The sequence below is a fragment of the Corvus cornix genome, chromosome 5, assembly GCF_000738735.6.
Source record: "Corvus cornix cornix isolate S_Up_H32 chromosome 5, ASM73873v5, whole genome shotgun sequence".
Taxonomy (NCBI): Eukaryota; Metazoa; Chordata; class Aves; order Passeriformes; family Corvidae; genus Corvus; species Corvus cornix.
The window spans coordinates 24,396,554-24,418,423 of NC_046335.1; the positions used below are offsets into that span (position 1 = coordinate 24,396,554).

Sequence of the window (21,870 nt, forward strand, 5' to 3'; positions counted from 1 at the left end):
ACCCTGTACCACAGAGACAAATGATGTGTCCTATTTCCCTGAAAATGGTCAAATGTCCAGAAGGCTCTCTGCAGTGGAGAAGGGACAATATGGGATGCCTGGGTCTGTACATGCACTCTGAGTGTAGCCTTGCAAGAGCTACTGAGCGCATGCAAGAGGCAGGAGGTGCCAGCTAAGAACAGGAGGGTGTCACAGGGGAGGTGCGTGACCCATGGAGGGCTCTGGCTGGGTATTTCTTCCTCTGGGAGCTCTGCCGCTGACAGCAGCAGGAGCATCCCAGCCATCTGCAGCCAGCGCCAGAGCACTGACCAAACCCACTCCTATGTGAGTCACTGACACGACCTTCATCCTGACCAGACATCAGTTTTCCAGGCTGCACTTACACTAAAAGGGGGTGATAAGCTTTTCATTTACATGAGGTCAGGATGCGTACCCATGTGCTGTATATAAAAGCTAACTACTATCGGCAATATTTCACTGGGGCATTTTAAAGTTTTCAAGGTCAAGAATACAACTTGGCCTTTTAAAAAATATTCCAGAGGACCTTTCCTCACTGTAGGCAACAGTAATATGAACTGAGACAAACTCTACGGAGCTACAATATTAAAAAAGGTTCAACTTTACCAAAAATTGAAAAGTGGTCTTTTTTTTCCTCCCCAGACTCTCATCTCTAAGAGACTATGATCAATTAACCTTTAACTCTGAAAAATAAAAAAATTCCTGTGACAGTAAGAAATGAAATTCTTTAAAGATTAGGTGTTGGGAGAGCAATATTAGGCTTAGAATGAAATCCTAGTAACACTCTGAACTATCAAATCACTTCTTGCTCTGAAAATATAGTTATTCTGTAAGCATTATGTCAGACAATAGTAAATGCAAAAAGTGTTGCTTAAATAAAACTTTTTTTTTCTAGCAGAAAGGCTCTGTGCATAATATTTTCAATGAAACAGAAAAAACAAGTCAGCATGCAATTAACGAAAAACAATACTACGTTCAAAAAGTAGCATGCCTGGCAAGCACTGACTTTTAGCGCTACCAGATTCAAAACAATGCTGTTATTGCAGTCAGAAACAGCCCTGAATGTTTATGATCTCTATTTCCAGTCATCTGCTTTCAGTATTTCACACCTGATTTTGTAATATTCACCACAGATTTTGATGGCAATTATAAACCCATGGAACATACAGCATTTGTGTGGCATACAGCCTCTCTCCACTTATTATTGTTATATTTATTGTTTTTCTTACTGAGAAATGTCAAACTACACAAGGATTTACTTTTACTCCTATACTTTGCTTTGGTCAAGTTGTTGTGTGAATAATGATGTTTCCCAAATAAAAAGAAAAAATAGAAAAAGAAGGCAGAGGAAAAGCTATCTATAAATGAGATGCCTTTGGATCTTACTGTCTAAATCAAACAGTTTTAAAATGACAACACAGTATAAACAGAGTAACTTCTGTATTTGTATTGTCTCTTCACTACTGATAAAAGAGATTTTTAGGAATATAGTGGTTGAAGAGGTGTGCACACTGCTTGCACATCTTACCTGGCACAGTCTCTTATCCTGGCTAACGGTGAGATTGCTGGGTATGTAGCTATCAATTCCACTGACATTACAATTTCCCTTTCTCAAAGCAGCAATAACCTGTCACTTTACACTGGCCTTTCTCTGACCCTCTCCCGCCTCTCTGCTCATTTTTATTCTTATTGACAAGACTTATTATTCCTCCTCCCAATTCCAAGTAGCTACCCTTTTGCAAATAGTAGTATCAACTATGTGGTCACTAGTAGTATCGGTCAACAATGTTATTAATATAGCACACACTGCTGGGAGCAGATCAAACAGCCATGCTTTAAAATATTAGTTTTGCAAAGGTACCACGAGGCAAACAGTTGCAGTTTTCTTCACCTTATACAATCTAATATTGCAAGGACAGATCTCAAGAATTTAGTGTTAATTACCAGCCCAATAATTTGGAGGATATGTTATTTTTTTTCTTGTTGCTTTCATACGCAAAATAAAATAAAACCATAACAGAAGGGTGCTGTATCTGTGTTTAAAGAAGCAGTTGTTGGCAAACACCATAGCTCACTTCTGCCGAAATGTACACAACTGATATATGCAGCCCAGAAAGCTGGCACCAGGGGCTTACAACCTTAATTTGCCTGCAAGAAGAAATGGAGATTTACCTTCAGAGCACGTTCTTGATTGTTTTCAGCAGTCATATGTCTCGTGTTGTTTGCTGAAGTCTGGTTCTGCTCTTTCAGATGATGAAGCTCCTGCTCCAGCCGTTTGCACTGCAACGAGGAAAGAATCCCATTAAGTAGAGGAGTGTGGGCATATTTTTTTTCAACAAGCCAAACGACTTAACGTAAATAACCCCATCATCATTTCTGCAGTAGTGAAAGCATCAGACAAAAGCAAGTTACAATCCCAGACAGTACTAGAGCTACGTTTTTTAAATGTGTCTAATTACTCAGTTTCTTCCTGGTCCAATGTAAGCCAAAAAAGCTAAGTATCAGATAAGATATTTATCAGAATGTTGGGTTGAATTTCTGCTCCTAGTTATGCCAATATATGGCTAGGTTTTGGCTTTTATGTATTAAGAAAGTAGATATAAAGGAAAGAATGCATGCTTTTTGAAATGCAAGCAAATGAAAGACCCTCCTCCCAAATCAACGATCCAGCCTTTTACAGGAAAATATACATGAATTTTTATACTTGTATTTTTCACACTAAGAGGTTACTCTAATTCTCCAACACACACAACATATTGAAAGAAGTTTTAAGATTGTTTTCTTTAAATACTTAATGACAAGAAATGAAAAAATTAGCACTTGCTACTGTGTGCATCTATTCATGTATACTTACCGCTGTCTGCTGAGCATTTATTTTAATGATTAAAAATCTGCAAGTTGTGAGCCAAATTATATTTTGCTCTTTTTAATGTTAACTATAAAAGGTCTTGCCCAGTTCATTGGTTTGAAAGAGCAATTAGTTTTTAGCAGACACTTCATGAAAAAAACTGTTTTACAAAAAAAAGCAGAACAAAACAGATGAAGTACCAAGAAGACATAGGGGAACAACTGTTAGACCTAGGGAAAAGCAGAGTACCAGGAGAAGCATTTTACAACAATGCATTACAAGCAAGTAGTTTGGATATGACCACCAAAACCAAAACCCAAAGCTAACAGACTGTGGAAACAAAAGACAATTAATTGATAAAAAATATTTTAATACATACTTTCTGAAAACCCTAGCAAAAAAGGAGTAAGAATTCTGATATAATGCCCATGTAGGCATTGCTGTCTCAAATGGAGGATCTGACAATGTCAGTCTCTTGTGTTATCTTAGCAACTGTGGACAACACAGAACTGAGCTTCCCATCGTGTACATACAACCTATTCCTGAGCAATTCAGTATATGGGACAATGAAGCCTGGCTCATGTTAACTCTAAGAACAGAAAAACTGTGAAACAGAAAGCTGCAGAACTGAAAAAATTATAACTGAGGTCTTAGTAAAATAAGGAATGCTAAAGGATATTGAGACAGAAATTTTAAGGACATAACAATATGTACAGTTCTTAAATACAAAATAAGACCTTACCAAGGTACTGCTCATCAGGTATCCAGTACAGTATATAAACCAGAATGATCCATTCCTCTATTTGAATACATTTTAAATATTTGTAGGAGCCCAACACTACTATTAAAAATTCCATTCACATATCTGTTGTTATATTTCATTACCTATATTAGAAATCTGAGCTTATTTCTAACAGGATTACCTATTTTAAAAGCAGTGAATTTTTCTGGCCTAGAGATTCTCTCGGTGTGTGTTGTAAACTTCCTTAATGTACAGTTTCATTTTTATTTCAAGAAAAAAGGACATTTTCCCATAGATAGGGAAATACAGAAAAAATATTAAGATACATTTGATTGTAAGTATTTTCACATACTTGAGATATTTAATGTCTCTGTTTATATCACATACACACACACACACACAAAATCACAAATCACAGAATCCCAGCTGTAATTCTTCTTCCATGTCCAGTATGAAAATTATGTGTTTGCACACACGAAGGCGCTAATAAAACTACTGAAGAACTAAATACAGGTTAGGGTTTCTTTTTTCCTCTAGCAACATTTTTTCCTTAGTTTATGTGATCTAAACACAATTTAAAAAAAAACAATCTACCACTTCAGGCACTATACATTACATCATGTATGATCACCAGGACTTTTCTGCTTTGCCAACATTCTTTATCAAAACAGTGTTTTGGAATCGCAATTTGACAACAGCACAAGTTTTGTAAATATTATTAAAAAGAATAAAATCTCAATTTACCTTTAAAACTTGAATTTATAATCATGCTATTCTCTTGATTCCAAAAGGTATGTGAAAATATGCTAAGAGCCAAATCTAGCTACAGGACTTTATGAAAAAAGATCTCGGTGTACAGAGCAGATTGTACAACTAAGGCTATGGCTGTAATCTTAATTCTGCATTCCTCTTCACTCCTGTGAAGGCAGGACACTGAAATAAACAGCAGCAGTGGGACTCCAGGATCTTGCAGAACACAGAACAAGTAAAGTACAGTGAAGATGCAACACAAGTAACATACAGTGGGTGAACCTCCCTATCAAGTCAACCTTGACATGATTACATTTACATCACACTTGGAAACAGTTCATGATTTCTCTTTCATTTCATTTCTACTAAGAGTGTTGATATCTGAAAAAAAACAGGGCATATTTAACTAGTATACTGCTTGAATTCAATTTGAGGCATCACTGAAAGAAATGGTGATCTAATTTGACCTTTGCACCTAAGTGTTTTATTATGTTGGAAACATTGCATTAACAGAAGATATTCTCATTTATTCTTGGATGTCCAGGAAGTAAAATCTTCAATTACCCTCTTTGTGAAAGCATTATAATAATACTCTTAAGCAGCAACACTGTGTATGTCTTAGCAAAATTTTATACTTGACAACTTTGATACCTGAACTACTTTAAAAATATTAAAAAAGCATTCTAAAGTCAAGCACTCCTTTTCATAAGTGCAGGAGAATATGAAATTTTAGTGTAATCTTGCTGTAAAGAAAAGTTTTAAAAATAGAATTTAAAACAATGTAGCCCTTCTATTCATTTGAGCCAACATTTTTTGAATTCTGTGTCACTAGTTGTTAGCAAGGTCCAGTAAAAATAGATGTTCTTTAAAAGAACATGTGTTTTTATTGGTTCACTCCAGGGCTCTAAAATGCCAACAGCTGGAAGTAAGAAACTAAATTTCCTTTTAAAAACATATATAAAAATACTTTTTGGAGCACAGTGAAGAGAAGACATCATCTAACTTGGTACTGACAAAAAGGAAATGTTGGATGTATCCTTTTAAGAAAGCTGAAAGCTAAAGGAAGTGTTTAATTTGAAATACTGTGTCTAAATTCTGTTATCTCAAACTTGTGGAAATTCACACTTGGGAAAACTTCAAACAGTGAATATATCTTGTGCAACACAGGTTACCTAAACATCGTATCTGAGGTTTAATTGTGCCCTTAAATCCAAATTCCCACGAGTTCAACACTTTATGAAACACAGGCTGTTAACTGAGAAAACTGCTTCTCTACTTCAGATACTTGGAGTACATCAAGGAATAAAAGAGCAGTGTAGACACATGTCAATGAGAAAATGTCTTGATCAGAACACTAATTACTTTGCTCAGTAAAGGATATTAAAGCCTCAGACATGGTAATGTAATTTTATAAAGGTATCACACAAACAATTTACTAAGAATAAACTTTACTGTGTGGTCTACTGTGTGTACTCAGAGTTCTGTAGCCAGAGAGGTAACACTGAAGGTAAAAAAAACCAAAACTACCCCCAAAACCAATCCTGACAAAGGTGTCCTCTCTTCTTTCAAACCCACACATTTGTTCTCCTCTCTGAAGGTATTTGCCCCCAAAAGTCTCCTACCTTAGCTAGCCTGATGCAGGTGATAATGTACTTGACAGACAGTGAACTTTGTTAAGCCTACTTTAAGTGCTCCTTGAGCAGCCATCACTGCCCAACTATACAGTTGTCACTACAACATCATCCATTTCCAGCAACAGAGATTCAATCTTCTCTATCTCAATTTCCACCATGCAACTCTTCTAAATACACTCAGTCTTTTCAAACAAATACCTTTGTACCCAGCACAGGATGTATCACAAGCAGCTAAGACACAAAATGAAAAGCAAGCCAGGTAACATACAAAAAGGATAAGAAGAGATTCAGCCGGGAAAGCAAGGATAGACAGCAAGTAAATATATTCTTCCCTCCCATCTTAAAATGTAAACTACTAGGCTACTGTCAAGTCTTTTAAAATGAGCATCAGGTAACATGATTCAGCAGAATGAGGATGTTTGTGAGAGGCACCGGTTCAAGCTGCAGTGGGTGCTGACCTCTTTCAGTGACTCTCCAGGTGGGAGCGTTGGAATGCCACAGGGAAAATCCAGACAAATTGCAAGAAAGAACATCTGCTAAAAGGGACATTGATGGAGAGGTCAAGAAACGGACCAGGAGAATATCACTGAGTAGAGTCCATGAGGCCTACCCAGCAAGTGACTGTTAAAAGATAGCCCCAGTTCCAGTTATACAAAAGGAGTAAAGATGGTTTACCTTGAATCAAGTATTTCAGAAGATAGAAAAATCAATGCAAATAACCGCTTAATAGTGTTTGGCCTTTACTAGAAAATGAGGTTGCATTAACATATCAAACATAACTTCAGCACTTGTATAAACAAACCATCTTTAACATGCTGTCAGCTTTTCAGCATTTCTTCTTCAACTTGTACCTGTAACACGTTAACATAGTGTTATGGTGCCTGCCACATCTACACAGATTGATGAGTTATTTTTTGATTGTTATTTAACATGATTCTTCAGTGAGGTGTTCTCAAAGTAAAAGGTTCAGACATTGCACAAAAGAAAAACCTGCAAGCCAGTGGAGAAATAATGTTAATAGAGACAAAGATGGAATACTGCAAAGCATTAACATTGAGCAGAGCAACCCCCTGGCCTCAACCATTTGGTCCCTGTGTAGTTTGTTTGTATGAAGACAACACCTATCCCCAGAGGTTTCACACCTGTTTAACTCTGCACTTCTTAGGTCAATCAGGCTGTTCGAGTGCTTTCAAAGAGACATAAATGTTTTGCTATACCAGGGTCCCTCGCTCTCATCTCATTGAAGTAGGATGGTAATGTCAGGTGAATTTCTCATTTTGTATTTCAGCACAGATTTGACCCAGGAAAGGGTACTGTGGCACTCTCAGGCTCAGGAAGCAACAGCTAAAACTGAATATAACAGAAAACCATAACACTTCCTTACTACAAATGCAGTCCTGGTGGCTATTTAATCCTGTTACATCTATATTTGCTTTTAATATTACTATATGGCATATAGTATTTTTCACTGCCTTTCATTAAAAGGAATCCAAACTAACCTCTCCTGAACTTATGGCAATATGCTAGGGAAAAAAAGTCAACACATTATGCCTTTTATATGCTAGAGAAAAAGGAAAGCAATTGATTTGTTTCTGTTATTACAGGTATGGGGGTCAAAGTCTAATGAAACAAATGTACTAAGATGAGGCAAAATTCTGCACAAAGTTCTTTCCTGAATTCTGAATAATATTTGATTGTCTTATTCAATTAGCACATACAAAAGATAATATTTCATTAGAACACGTTTGTTCCTCTAAAGTCCTTATCAAAACTTGCAGTGCTTACAACCTTAAGAATCAGCACTGGCATAAACACATAAGAGTCCACTGAGGAGCTTGCTGAAAAAAAGCGACAGTGCCTAGAGGGAGGTATTGCAATATGCTTTTTCCTGTACTGACCAGAGTGAGGTCAGGCTGGTGAGGCAGGTGGATCTTTAGTCTGATCTGATCGCAAGCCTTATGAGGCCTCCCTTGCTTAAAAATACATAATCACAGTCTCCCACAAACAGCTTAATTCTGTCATTAAACTAAAGGTAACATATTTTTATTCAAGTCACACAAAAATCAAAAGTGAGTGCAAAGTCACTCACTCTGGGTCAGCCAGTGCATAATGACTTGATTGCATATCAGCACCTTCACTTCAAACAGTGAGTACTCTGCCACATTCTGTGGACTTTTATGCATGAAGACCTTGTGGAAATGGAATTCTTGATTACTGAAGTACTGTGAAATAAAAATAACCTAATTTCTCCTGAATAACTTGGGAAAATGATTTATGTTCTCCAAATTCCGGGAAAGTTGGAGTCCATGTGAATAGCAGAACTATTTTCCCACATGCATTTTTTTCCTTTATGAATTTTAAGCAAAATGCTCATGAGCAAAGTAAGTGACACACCATATATTGATGGAAAATGCATCATTACCATTGAAAGATAAGTTTATGGGTTACTGAGGTCCTACTACTACACAGCATAATACCTTCAGAAGTGATAAAGTGCATCTATGTTTTGAAATTAGTTAACATATATTCATTGCCATGAACAACTGAAGCACAAGTAATTATTCCAGACACCACACACGAAAAAGATGAAGAAACAAAGCTACTTTTTCACCTGTTATATTTTTAAGTCTTCACCTGTGGAAACCTGAATACAATAAATAACCATGTGAAGAAAACAAAAACAATTCAACTGATTCTTCTCTTAGCTGGTTATTTTGTTCACCTCTTCTTACTTTGTTTATAATCATCTGTACTTCAGACTGGCTCCCAGCTCAAATATGCCAAATGGAATGCAAGTGTTCTCACTTTGACTGCCCTTCTTCTCCCTCCCCTCAATATTTTTCTTTTTTTGAACAGTCTGCCCCTTGTCCCAAATTCATCACAATTTCTGGAGAGGCAAACATCTTGCGCCACTTGGAGGCTATACACTCTTTCCTCTGCAGACAAAAATAATACCAAAGTCATCCAGTCAAAACACAAACCAACCTTTGGTGTCACTGTGAATTACGCACTTTGAACTGCAGATGTTTGGAAGCACTTATATAAATAGAATTTATCCTTTTTCTTCTAAAGTAATAATTTTAAAAGAATAAAAACTCAGTAATAAATGAGTTTCTACATAATAATCAATAGAAAAAATTTTCCATTAAATTATAATTTTGAATTAAGGTTTTCTAACCTCTGAAAAAAAATACTTCAAAGTTTTGGCAAACCATCAGCAAATGTGTTTGAATGATTATTTATACAATGGCCACCAGCTTAAAACTACTCTAATTTCAAGAAAGAAAAGTGTTTTTGTAGAGTTTAGGCCTCAGAAACACATGCATCTTTAAAAATTTATATTCTATTAGTAAGAGAAATACTTAAATGTAACCACTTCAATTTTTTTTGTAGCAGTGTAATGGTGTCTTGCTTCAAAAAGCTACAAAAAAAATGCATCAAAATACAAATAAAACATTTTTGTTTTCTTTGTCACTATGAGCCAGTTGCAACCTGTAGCGTTAAGGCAGATAATATGCTGTAGGCACGACTAGGTTTCCTCCCACCATTCATTTCCCCGTCTATTTCTGAACACTTCAAATGCAGCAAAACAAGTTTTTATTTATTTTCATTTTATTAGTTAAAGGAACTGTAAGTGCACAGTATTCAGAAAATTTAGACAGGAAAGTTTAACTGTTTACACCCTTCATGTTAACCATCCTTACACATGCAGCAATTCCACAGCACTGAGTAGCACTATGATACTTACCCACCCAACTGCATTCTCTACATACTCTTACATCCTTGCAATGATATTTCAAATATCAAAACAACCCTGATCTACTTCTCAATGAGTTCAACACACACAGACTTTCTTAATCAATGAAACTCTCTATAAAAATGTGCAAGAAATAGAGAAAGGAAAAGGTGATGTTCTTGAGCTGCATGTGATTCACAGGTCATTCAAACAGGGTTCCTGTGCTGGCTGTGCACTGGATGACGACGTCTGTGCTAAGAGGGGCTGCTGACAGACTCCTGATCTGCAGGAGGAAACAACAGCAGGAGCTGCTGAAGCCACATAACTGTGTCACCTTCACATTCTCCTGGGTCCATTGCATATAAGTTAACAAATTTACCTCACCTCTGAGTTGTTTCTAATCAAAACACAAACCTAGTAACCTGGAGTCAAACATTTATTCATGAGGCTGTACTGAGTCTGAAAGTAAGCAAAAATGCATTAAACTAAAGTAAGGGTGTTTTTTTCCTAATTGCCTGTCATATATAAATAAGCAACTTCTGCTTTACATCAGTCACATTATTAATTCAAATTTTTAATTTCATGCCTATAAGTCTAATAAATAATGTATAAACTAAGCATGTAAGCAGATGAGTAGTACACAAGTAGTACGCCTGCTCACGCCCCACTGCAGAATTTTAGAAAAACTAGACACTGTCACAGTACAATGAAATCATAATTCATATGTTAGTGTGTTATATTCAAAAGCAAAGGAAATTACCAATACTCCCAAATAATTCAGCAAACGGAAAACACTAATTAAAATTTTATCATAAGAGGGAAAGAGCATTCAAGAGTCAAGATTCTCTTTTAAAAGTAATGACAAAAAATAAAAAAGTAATCTTGATTAGCTAAATTCTAAATCACTGAATAAAGGTCTGCAAGTACAGTAATAGTTAAGACTAGGGTCAGTTTTACTTTCAATGGGTATCAGCAAGTCCAGCATACAGATACAAGAAATTATTTCAGAGTAGAAACTTCTGTATAGAAAATAATTCAGAATAATTAACCTCAACATCTTTAAAAATATTTAAAGAATAAAATTACACAACACCCAAGAGGTTTTGGAATAAATTTGCCATTAATACAGAACATGCATTAATATACTACTTACATGAAAACCAAGACCTAAATACCCTGCTGATTGCCTGAAATAATTTCAACAGTGGTTAAGTACTACGCAGTACTGCAAGAAAGGTCCTCAAGAAGCAAATCAAAGCATCTGAATATTAAAATATTATTCTGATCTTATTTTATTTATGGTCTTATTATGCATTTTCCAAATCAATGCAACTCCCACAGAAAATGTGTTCCTAATGAAAGGAAGGAACGCAAATTTCAGAAACCCATAAACTATATTTTTTAGTAACTTAAAAAAAAAAAAAATTCTCCTCCTTCATTGCTGAAAGGAGGAAACATAAATCTTCCTTCTCCAAGTTCTTTAGTTTCTCCCTCCTTCAAATGCAGCATCTTTCTTCCTTTCTTTTGCACAGCAGAATGTACGCATAAATGTACACTCTAATTCTCAGTTCTCATCTTGGCTGTGTAAGGTTCACTCCACTACACCACTTCATTTTTGTCTACATTTTTACTTCACTTTTTCCCCCCATATATATTCTCTTTACTACATGATTCCTCTCAATAACTCTTCTTTAATCATACTCATAATTAATTATGTTACAACTTTTCGTAAACACTGACTAATCAATTTTTCCAACACTCAAGTCAAGTTAGTAAGTAGTACTTTCTGGTTTTGTGGGATAACAAATTAGCACAGAAAGTTTAAGAATCTTAATCAACTAACAAGACCATGTCAGAACTGGGATTACTACACCCCAAACCTTTGCTTTATTGACTTGACCAAATGACATGGAGCTGTTGCTTCGTGTGGCCACATGTTTTGCTGGCTCTTCAGAAGAGTAGTCAGCTCCATTACAACCAGATGGCCTGTGGCCAAGAGACAGCTTGTCAAACATCTGACAACACACCATGACAGAAAGCTGACAATTGCTCTTGTTTAAAGCCTTTCTCTCACCCCCACTTAATAATCTGCAGCGTTGGTACTTGAACAATATGTATAGCAGAATAGAGGTAGTGAAAATGTGAAAGCTGTATGAAAAGGAGAAATTTTAGAAACAGCCTAATCTTCCAACTAGATTTAGAAATTAGGAATCTGATCTGCAGATATAAGCAAGGCACTCAGCTGCTGACAGAGATTATGTTTTTAGAAAGTACAACCTTGTTTAATTGAATGTAACCAATATTAGTTGACAAGAAAACAAAATTTGGTAAGCAATCTGTCATTCTAATGAGCTGGTTTTCAAATAATCTTCAATGGATTTTTGTAAAATCCATATGCAAACAAGGCTATTGCTGAAACGTTAAGTTGGCATTTACTGCACAAAAGGACAGGAATACTTCTGGTCCATCCTTAAATATCATCACCTTTTTCAAGAAAAGAGAATCACAGATCACTGTATAGATAGCAGAGGTTTAAAATATTTTTATTCTGATATTGTAAACATGTTATTGCAGGTGTACCTTGTAGTACATACTGTCCATTTGTCCTGATAAATTTTGTCCTCTCAGTTGAGCCATTGGTTGCCTAAGTGGCAGCTCTTGAATATTTTCTGGTGTATAATATGTCCATACAAAATTTGTTTAACATGTAATAAAAGCTACTTTAAACTAGAGATTATTACAAACTAAAACACCAGCTAGGTAGGTGAAAGCACAAACCTCTCCAGATACACCAGGGACAATAGACACTTTTTGAATAAATAATCTGAACCTGTAGTATTTGCTCTTTTTCCAGGAAACTTCAATCCAGAAGTATCTGAAAGCAATATTAATATCAGTGTTTTAACTGTCTAAGCATAAGGGTGAAAATGAAGCAACTAATTACAAATCTTCAGATGTTATTGTGGAAACAGTTTCTGTCTCATCAATACAGAGAAAGTAACAGCAAATATAGCTAGGTAACAGGAAATATATAAAATTATATTTCAGACACCTTTTCCAATTTGTGGAATGAAAAAGTGGAATGAAAGTAATTTAAAAAAATCAAGAAATTAATCAGCGTTGCACAAACTTTAAAAAAATCATACATAGAATACAAAAGCATCCCACAAAGAAAGATTCAAGAAAGTAAACCAAAGCTCTGCAAAACTGGAACAAACCCATACATTTAGAAATTATGTATTGCTCAGCTTTGGTAACAGAGAGAAATGCCTGAATGTATGATTTTGGTACATGAATAAGACTTTGCAAATATTAAACAGAGGTTCAATCTGAAGATTCTATCTCTGTAAGAAAATTTAGCTTTAGCTTCATTGAGGTGTTTTACAGACATGGATTTAACACCTAAATAGATGCACCCTTCTTAAGTGGGCTGATCCTGCAGCTTTGAATAACAGTCACCTAAAAGCTTTCAGATATGTTACTGAAAAGCAGAAATGCTTAAACCTAAAATCAGCTGCCTTTGACATGTGTAATTACCAACACTGCTCTCATCCTGGCAATTCCATTCTTTGTGGAATAGGACACCCTAAGGGGGAAAAAAATTAAGAAAAACACAAAGATAGAAGAATGTTACGACAACTTCTGAAAGCAAAGTGATAGGCCTGCCTGCCAAAACAAACAAAATGGGTAAAATGCATGACTACTGCTGAGAAGAGTCTGAATACCATAGAAGACACTGTACATGACATAAGGAGAACATGTAAGGAGAGACACAGCTGCTGGCTGGCCCTACAGTAGAACGCCAGCTGACGTGACTATTTAGCATAAGGTATTAACAATAATTTTGCTGTGTCTTCCTGGAGGCTGGCACTGGCTCTCCTTTTCACAGTGACTCTTTCAAGACTTGTTTTTCAGGCTGAGATTCAATTTAAGTCCTAACATTTTGATTGTGAACGGGACCCCAAGCAATAAGGCTGGAAAAATGCTTGTAGATTAGGAAAGAAAAGCTTTGTCTTAAAGATGAAGGAATTAAAGTCACAGAGAGGCCTAATGTTCACTCCCCTGCTGAACACAACACAGCAGAGCACTTTCAGGAAAAAGAGAGTGGAAACTATTGTTTCCTGAGATTGCTGGGATCTGAAATAAGAAATTTCTCATCATGATAATAACAAGACTTGAAAGAAATCTTACCTATTGGTGAAAAGTCATCTCAAGCGACAACTAGGAGCAAAGTGTTCATAGCCATTATTTGATAGAGAGCTCTACTCTGATTTTTGGGGTTTCTCTAATCTTTGGTACTACTTTTGTAGAAAGCAGAGAAGGACGTTACAGCTAACTAAGAAATAAGCAACTCAGCATAACTGAAAGATGACCAATAACTGTTGCACGACTTTGGTTAATAGATTTACATGTTTATAGCTAGCAATTAATTAAGTAATGTTAAAATTCCTCTCTCTCAAATTCTGTTATTAACAATATAAAGCATACATTCATAAGTCTTACTGCATCAGTATTTTACACCAATTAAATACTGTGTAGTTAGCCACTTCTATTCTGTATTTCTGATAACAACTCCAGAACTGAAAAAAGTTGTCATACTTGTATGATTTAATACTGTTCTTCATCTGCAACTTTTCTTTTGTTATAGCTACAAGTATTATACTTTTTACATAGTCACAGCTTCTTAAGAGCCTTTAAGTATTTCTATGTATTTGAATTGTGTAATTTAAAAAGTATTTTCAATACAAAAGTAAACGATAAAGAAGAATGATATTTTGTGCTGTATATTCAAGAATAAATCAAAAACACAGCTGAAAAGAATGACAACAAAGCATTAACATCAGCAAGCCTTAAAAAGTTCTCTGACAACAGCATCTTACAATTACATGCAGACTATATGCAATAGGAAAGCCTGTCCTTCATTTGCAATAGAGGGTAATGGAAGCTAAATTTTTCTTGTTCTCAAGCAACTCAGCTTGAAAAATAATTAACAGTGAATAAACAGAACATGGAAAAGAGGCTAAATCCTAGATACTCACAATCTGAAGCACGAAACAGTAAAGCCATACAACAAACAAATGTAGGCATACTTGGTGAACCAGACAAAGATAAGTTAATGCTACTGTGAAATCTCCCTTTCATAAAGAGAATATTGATAGATTTTCTTGTCCCTTTATTTTGTCAGGAACACTACATACTTTAAACCAGAATATTTCATCTAGCCTAAGGACTTGGAAAAATTGATTAACAGCTTCAAAAAAAGCTTAACCAAAAAAAAAGTCACAATATTCAGACCAAAGCAAGAGGGAAAATTTTCATTTTGGTAATTACCTGATCATTTAAAACCAGTTAAAAATCTAGAAAGAAATGGAACTAACATTTTTAAGTCCCACATTCCAGCCACAATCATTTACAATTCTGTTGAAAATGAATAATCAGCTTATCATCATCACAGTAATTTTTCCTTACATCCTCTGTTATTGCTAGACCTTAGCTTCCTTACTCATCTCCCCTCTTTACAGCTTAGCACACATGCTGAATCACAAGGATGACTGTGGAGGGTACTGCAATGCTGGAAGAGAGTCAATATTTCACCTCAGGGACTCTGGAAATAAAAATAAATTAAGTCAACAAAAAGTAGCTCTATTCATTCTTCTTAGCTCCATGTCCCACAATACTCTTAGTCAATTACTGATGTTGTAGAAGTGGCATGATCAGCAATATAGTTTGCCTGCTATTCTTCATGATATCTCCACCGCACAATTAAATCCAAACTTTACGTTCTGTGTATCATTTTATTTGCAAATTATGGTACTAGTTTGAAACCTATTTCTCCTTGAAGGAATCAAATTCATTTACATCTTGACGACAGGACAAAAACAATCACCAGAAAAGTCTGCGTATAAAATAGTCTAATAATTTTCAAAGGAAAAAGTCTGAATACAAACATATTAGAGTACTTTCTCCAAGAATATTGATAGCTTTTACTTCCTTATTTATTTAAATAAATCTCATTTTCTTTCTTAAAATCATCGCATTTTTATCCTTAATTTCATGTAATACCCAATTTGCATGCTACTTTGCACTTTCTCTACTTAGTATGCTTTGTTCTGCACCATGGAGTGCTATCTGAGAAAACAAATCGGATTTCTTTTTTAATTTAATCAAACTCAAAGATGCACTCCAGGAATGCACCTACTGCATTCTGACACAAATGGTATTCCATCCATAGGACTTGACTATAAGTAGCCTGACAAAAAAAACCCCAGACAAACAAAACACCCCAAACCAAAGAAATGCCCCTCTCCCCATTCTGGAAAGGGGTTAATGTGGATGTCAGATGCTGAGAACTACTTCATACTCCAGATCCACCACTATTTGTTCACACTACTTGCTAATACAGGCAAAATAAAACACAAAGTTGCAACCTGTGAACATTGAAGGACCAAGTGAGGAAAAGCAAGTGAACATGCAGGCCAGGCATATTAGCCTTTTCAGACTCCAGATTAATGATAAAAATGAAACAAAAAAAAATCTTCTTTGTTCATTATAAAAAGAATTCTTATGCAGACTCATCTACGTATCCAAAATAACAAAGTAATTTTGCATAGTTTCCTTAGAAAGTTGACTAAGGAAACCAGCTTTTCATACAAAGCACACAACTTCTTTTTTTTTCCCAATTTTTAAGAAAATCCAACATTTTATCCAACAAGTAACCAAAGTGAAACTGGATTCAACACTCAGCACCTAACTTGAAGCTGTAAAGTGTTAAGTACCATGGAAAACTTACTTAAGGTACCTCTACAAGAGTTTTGGTACCTATAAACCTTATTGCATGCACAGTAATACTCTTCAGAGGGAATACTGTTTGAATTCTGCTTTTATTCACATTGGAAGTTTCCTCTATGGGTTGCTGCTACTGAAACAGGAGATCAATAAGCATACAAAATACATTTTTCCTCTCTTTCGTCCCAGGGTTTTGACATTAAATATTTAAATTAATTCCAGAAATTGGCTTGAAAGTCTAAGCTGTGTGAATATAAAGCTTAGCACCATGATAGATGAGTCAAACAGCAATTAATGGAACAAGCTTGCATGCAAATTTATTACCATTTTCAAAGGGGTGAGTAGCTTCTAGATATTGAAGAGAGGATGAATGTTCAACTGGAAATTCATTAAAGTTTACAATTAAAGATATCAAGCTTGATCATGCCCTCAAATACTATGCAGACAAGTATTTTCTGAATTCTGCACTACACACTGTTTGCAGAGGAACAACAGGTGATTTAACAATGCAAACAATGATGCGTCTCCGGGCATCATTCAGTCAAAACCTTACAGCAGCAAAAAGAAGAAATGCAGTATCAATTAAAATTTTGCTTCTAAAGCTCAAAAAAAAAGAAAAGCATAGCCCATCTCTTCAAGGAAACACCGCATTAACATTTACATATTTACTCACACCTACCATTCATGGACTAAATACAAAAGTTCAGTATAAGAGCTCCTAAGGGTAATTTCCTTCAGATCCTTCTCTCCCTCCACTAATGACCTACCGTCTGACTGGCACTTCAAGCTGCATGAAGTATTAACTCAAAAAATACAAGACCTAATGCAACCAAAGCCTCACTAAAGTCTAAACTCAGGAATAACTGCAAAATACTTGCTTTCAGTAGTGAAATTCCAACTCCAGTGAAACCAAGGAGTTTCATGCTCTGTTAACAGATACCTGCCTACAGAGAAATCACAACCTCTGCTACATCACTGTGAGAGACAAACTGACACTACAAACATGGATTTGTAGTGTCCCTAAACCTTCTCTTACTATCCTGTTTGAACATCTCACCACTCCTCAGATTTCTTAATGCTTTGAAAACTGTGAATCACATACCCTTATCAAATTAAACAGAATACTATGGCAAAAGATTAAACAGGTGTTATGATTTGGGGGAACATTCTACAAAAATCAGAAAACCCAATGTAAGAAACCAAGAGGATTCTGTTTGGCCAGTTTCCTCTCTATTTAAGTCTCCAGTGGACTAAAGCTCCTACTTCAGAAGAAAAAAAATACTTCATGGTCTTCTAAATGCAGCCAAATATTTAACTGAATATTCTCCTGGAAAATATTCATGCTAAAGCCAGAACAAATATATCCAAGGTAGAGAGTCAGAGCACACCTAATCATCTTAGAAAGTAAAGAATTATTATATATTTTCAAACTGGATTTGTTTTTAGAAAAAGTAAGTAGCCAAGTAGTGAAGAACCTGCCCTTTTCTGAGATGCAAAAGATTCCTGATGCTCTTCAGCATCATTCACAATAATTTTACTCCACGTGTCCCAAATACAGCAACCATGGACTCAGTCTGGCACTTGGTGAGATTCACTTTTTCTTCTGAGAAGGAGCAAAGAAAACATGGATTTGACTGTGTTCTGTATAACATGGACTTCCTAAAACATGGATTTAGTCAAACATTCAAAGGATTATCTTTATTTAGGTACAGAGGAAATGAAATGTGTTATTTTCAAGCACTGTTGCAGTGCAATGCAATTAAACAGACTAACACTGCTAATCACAACCACTGCTCGTATAACTTCACTTTTTGTGATCTCCCTTCAGGATCCTTTTTACTCAGTCTTACCTCCAAAGAAGAGACATCTGTGAGCTTTACCTGAGGCCACTAGGTAATCCAAATAAAATCCACTCAGTGAATCCCAATAAAACTGACAACTATTTCATCAGCCCCTCTTTCTTTACTCCCTGCACTCACTGTGCAATTTTTAATGTTAAATCTCAAATTATTTTTCTTTTTTAATCTACTCTATATCTTACTGCATATCTCTGTTGCTTTCTGTCAGGACTTGGACTAAATTCACAGGGCAAAAGGGGTATCCTGCAGATAGGCGTCCTCTCTCTATTTAACCATCCTGCTGGCAAGGAATTTCCCCATGCCCATTTATCAGCTATCTCTCAGAGAAAAGGATGCAAATGAGAACAACAGCAACTTGCTGCTGCCTTCCCAAAGTGAGTGAATGAGCAAGGTTTTTGGATCCTCGAAGTACAATAAACATCCCCCTTACTTTCACTTTCCTCCTGAAATAAGCCCATGACCAAAATCATCAGTACCCAATGGCAGCTGCCTGGTTCATGAACAAGTGTGAATACAGCATCCTACCTCTTCTTTTCCTGTTCCCAAATAGCAGCGGCAAAGGGAAAAGTAGTGTAAGCATCTTGACAGAGCAGGTAGGAGGATATCATCAGATGTGCTCCTGCCAGCCAAGAACTTGATTAGCATCAAGTGTCAAGAAGAGCCAAAGGGTACCAAAACACAGTATAAAACCAAACTGCTAAGTAAAAGTACAAAAAATAACATCCCAAACTATGTTTTGGCATGCAAAGGGATCACCTCTGTCCCAAGAGTCATGAGGCATTGTAACCTGTCACTCGAGTATTCCCCAACTAAGAGTCCAAGATCTGTAAATATTTGTTTTCATTTACATTTCTTGTTTTTACATTTCATACACCTCTTGGGTTTACTACCTCAGTAAGACCTGTTCACTCATGTGTGCTGAGAATGCCTTAATGCTCTGTGAATCACAGGTAACACAGACCTCTACACACTGCTTGGTGTAAAAGGAGGAAAATTGCTTTAGCAGAACAAAACCAAAAAAAAAGCTAGCAAGAAGCTGACTAGTTGTAAGTGCAGATATTTATCAGTTATTACTAATTAGCGAAACTGATAATGATGGGAAGTCAAGCATAGTGCATCTCATCATTGTTTTCAGTGACAATAAAGTGCTGCCTGCTGCCAAACAGCGCCTCAAAATAGAGAAGGATTCTTTCACTTGCTTCAGATGAGCAACTGGGTGCCTGCCAATTTTTTACATGAACAGTCATAAGCATGTTCCTGCACAGCAGGATGTGGTCAAACTATTCAAAGCTGTAAAACCAGGTTTGCCTGCCAGTTATGTTATTCCTTCAAGATCAGTGTACAAGAGATGATACTTTGCCAGCCATGAAACCACTGCTATTCCTTAACAGCAAATTATATATCTTTAATATTTAAAACTCTGTATAGAACTGACCTGTTACCAATTTTAAAACTCCCACATTTACAGAATTAGTTAGGACTGGAAACATATCAAACACACAATCTCCTAATCTCTTAACGAGCTTTAAAAAATCACTTCCTTCAAGCTGTACCAATTAAAAAGTCCCCTTTCTTGTCTAAACCAGAAGAAAAGTAATTGTAATGTCTTAGTCAAGTCTTCAGCTGCCAACCCTGTAATGATATTAACATTCCTGTCCATAAGGTGTGATGTGGCTAATAGGTGGCTGAGACATTGTACTGTATTGCCTCCTGCTGGAAACCACTTCTTTAGAGTATTTTATGAAGATCACACAATGTGACTATGCCATATGGAATCTCTACTAAATGCCTGCCACTAACTGGATTACTCAAGCAAGAAAAGATTTCTGAAGAAAGGGAAAACTTTATTATGATCAACTGGACAAATAAGTTTTTTCCTTGAATGGGTTAAGACAAAACTGAATGTTACAGACAAGAAAATGATGTTTTATTTCTTTCAGAGGATCAGTCATAAAACACACCGAAGATCCTCAGTATCACACAATATCTGTTCACTAACAAACATATCTTAGCAAATACAACCAAACTGTTGAGTTTGTTTTTTTCAAGGGGGTTGATACAGAAGATGGATGTCAATGTTTAGCCATGCTTTAGTTGTTTGTTTATTATTCACTTGAAAATACATACTAAAAGTAGTATCAAATATTTGAGTTTATACCATTTCATTTGTTTTCACAGATACAAAAAGTAGTTTGCATATTTGCTCAGCAATCTAGCGAAAGATCTAAGATTACATACACTTGCACAGCTCAATACAGTGATAGAAGTGCCTCAATCTGCTTCCTAGTAAGAAGCAATGTTCACGTTGGAAACCTCAAAAAATACGCAGAGGTTCTTGGGTGTTACAGCTAGAAAAAACATTTTCATGGCCTTTCCAAGACATGGACAGTGCTCTTCATTTTTTTAAGACTAAAAGAATTATTCAAGTAAAATTCAAATAGAAGAATCACAACTAGCTAATCATCAAGTACGCTGCAACGGCAGTCCAGTTAAATGCAGCTCAGTAGTAGCTACTCAGTAGCTACCAGAAAAAGCATTATAAAACTGAATTTAAAAGACTAGTTGGAAGTAATCTGTATTTACCTGGTCATAGGAAATGCATAGTTTATAGAATGTTCATTCTCTAGAAATGTAACATATTCCTCACTTGAAATCAAAACAATGTGTTTGAGCTGTGAAGGCTTTCACATTATTGTTTCTTTCTAGGACAAATCAGAAATCCTGTAAGTTAACCCCCGAAAGCTAGACACTACTCATGTTTGCTGTGCTCAATTGTCAAATGCCGGGCTATTGCGAAGAAAACCACAGTGAAAAGTAACAGGGGCAGCTTCATCAAACACAGTCAGTCCAAATGCTTGCCACTGCATCGGTAGCTCTCCATCACATGGAACCAGCTATGGTGGTCACTCAAATGACATTGCTGTCTCCAGCACCACACAACAGCAACCATGAACAGAACAACACGGTGTGTCATTAAACATTCAACCTCCATTGCCCAGTGACCTCTGAACTTTACAAATGCGTTTTCCAGAGGATAGCCACAGCCTGCTAATGGTTTACTCTATTTCTGCTTCTTCTCAACCTGCTCTCAATTCCCCCTTTTGTATTTGATGCCACTTCCACAAAAAGAAAAAGATTTTAACTTGCAGATGTTACGAATGCCTGAGGCAACCCCAGATCTAACTTCCAATAATTTGCATTTGTTATGCTAAGCATATACATCCCCTGAATTATATCTAGTCCCTTAGTGGTCTAATGCAGAATCCCTCTCCTATTGTTCTTGCTGTTAGCACTGTAATAACTACTGCTATTGCAATGTTAACAAAAGACTACTAATAATTCAAGTATGGTACAAATTCCCAAGGAATCATCAAGTGAGAAACACAGGTTGAAAAGGTAGCTGCAATTCCAAGGACCTATTTTCTAGATTCAACAGTAACAGCTGTAAAAGCATCACATATTTGAAAACACATGATGAATAGTTCTATTAATAACAA

General features: G+C 36.0%; 1 protein-coding gene across 5 annotated transcripts in view; it reads right to left on the reverse strand.

Annotated features, from left to right (window-relative positions):
- MIPOL1 (mirror-image polydactyly 1) overlaps positions 1 to 21,870 on the reverse strand; it is a 189,868-nt gene that overhangs the window by 96,225 nt on the left and 71,773 nt on the right. For all 5 annotated transcript variants that reach the window (XM_039552714.1, XM_039552713.1, XM_039552716.1 and 2 more), the window contains one exon: positions 2,191 to 2,298. In XM_039552714.1, coding sequence (XP_039408648.1) covers positions 2,191 to 2,298 — 108 coding nt within the window. The remainder of the gene's footprint in view (positions 1 to 2,190; positions 2,299 to 21,870) is intronic.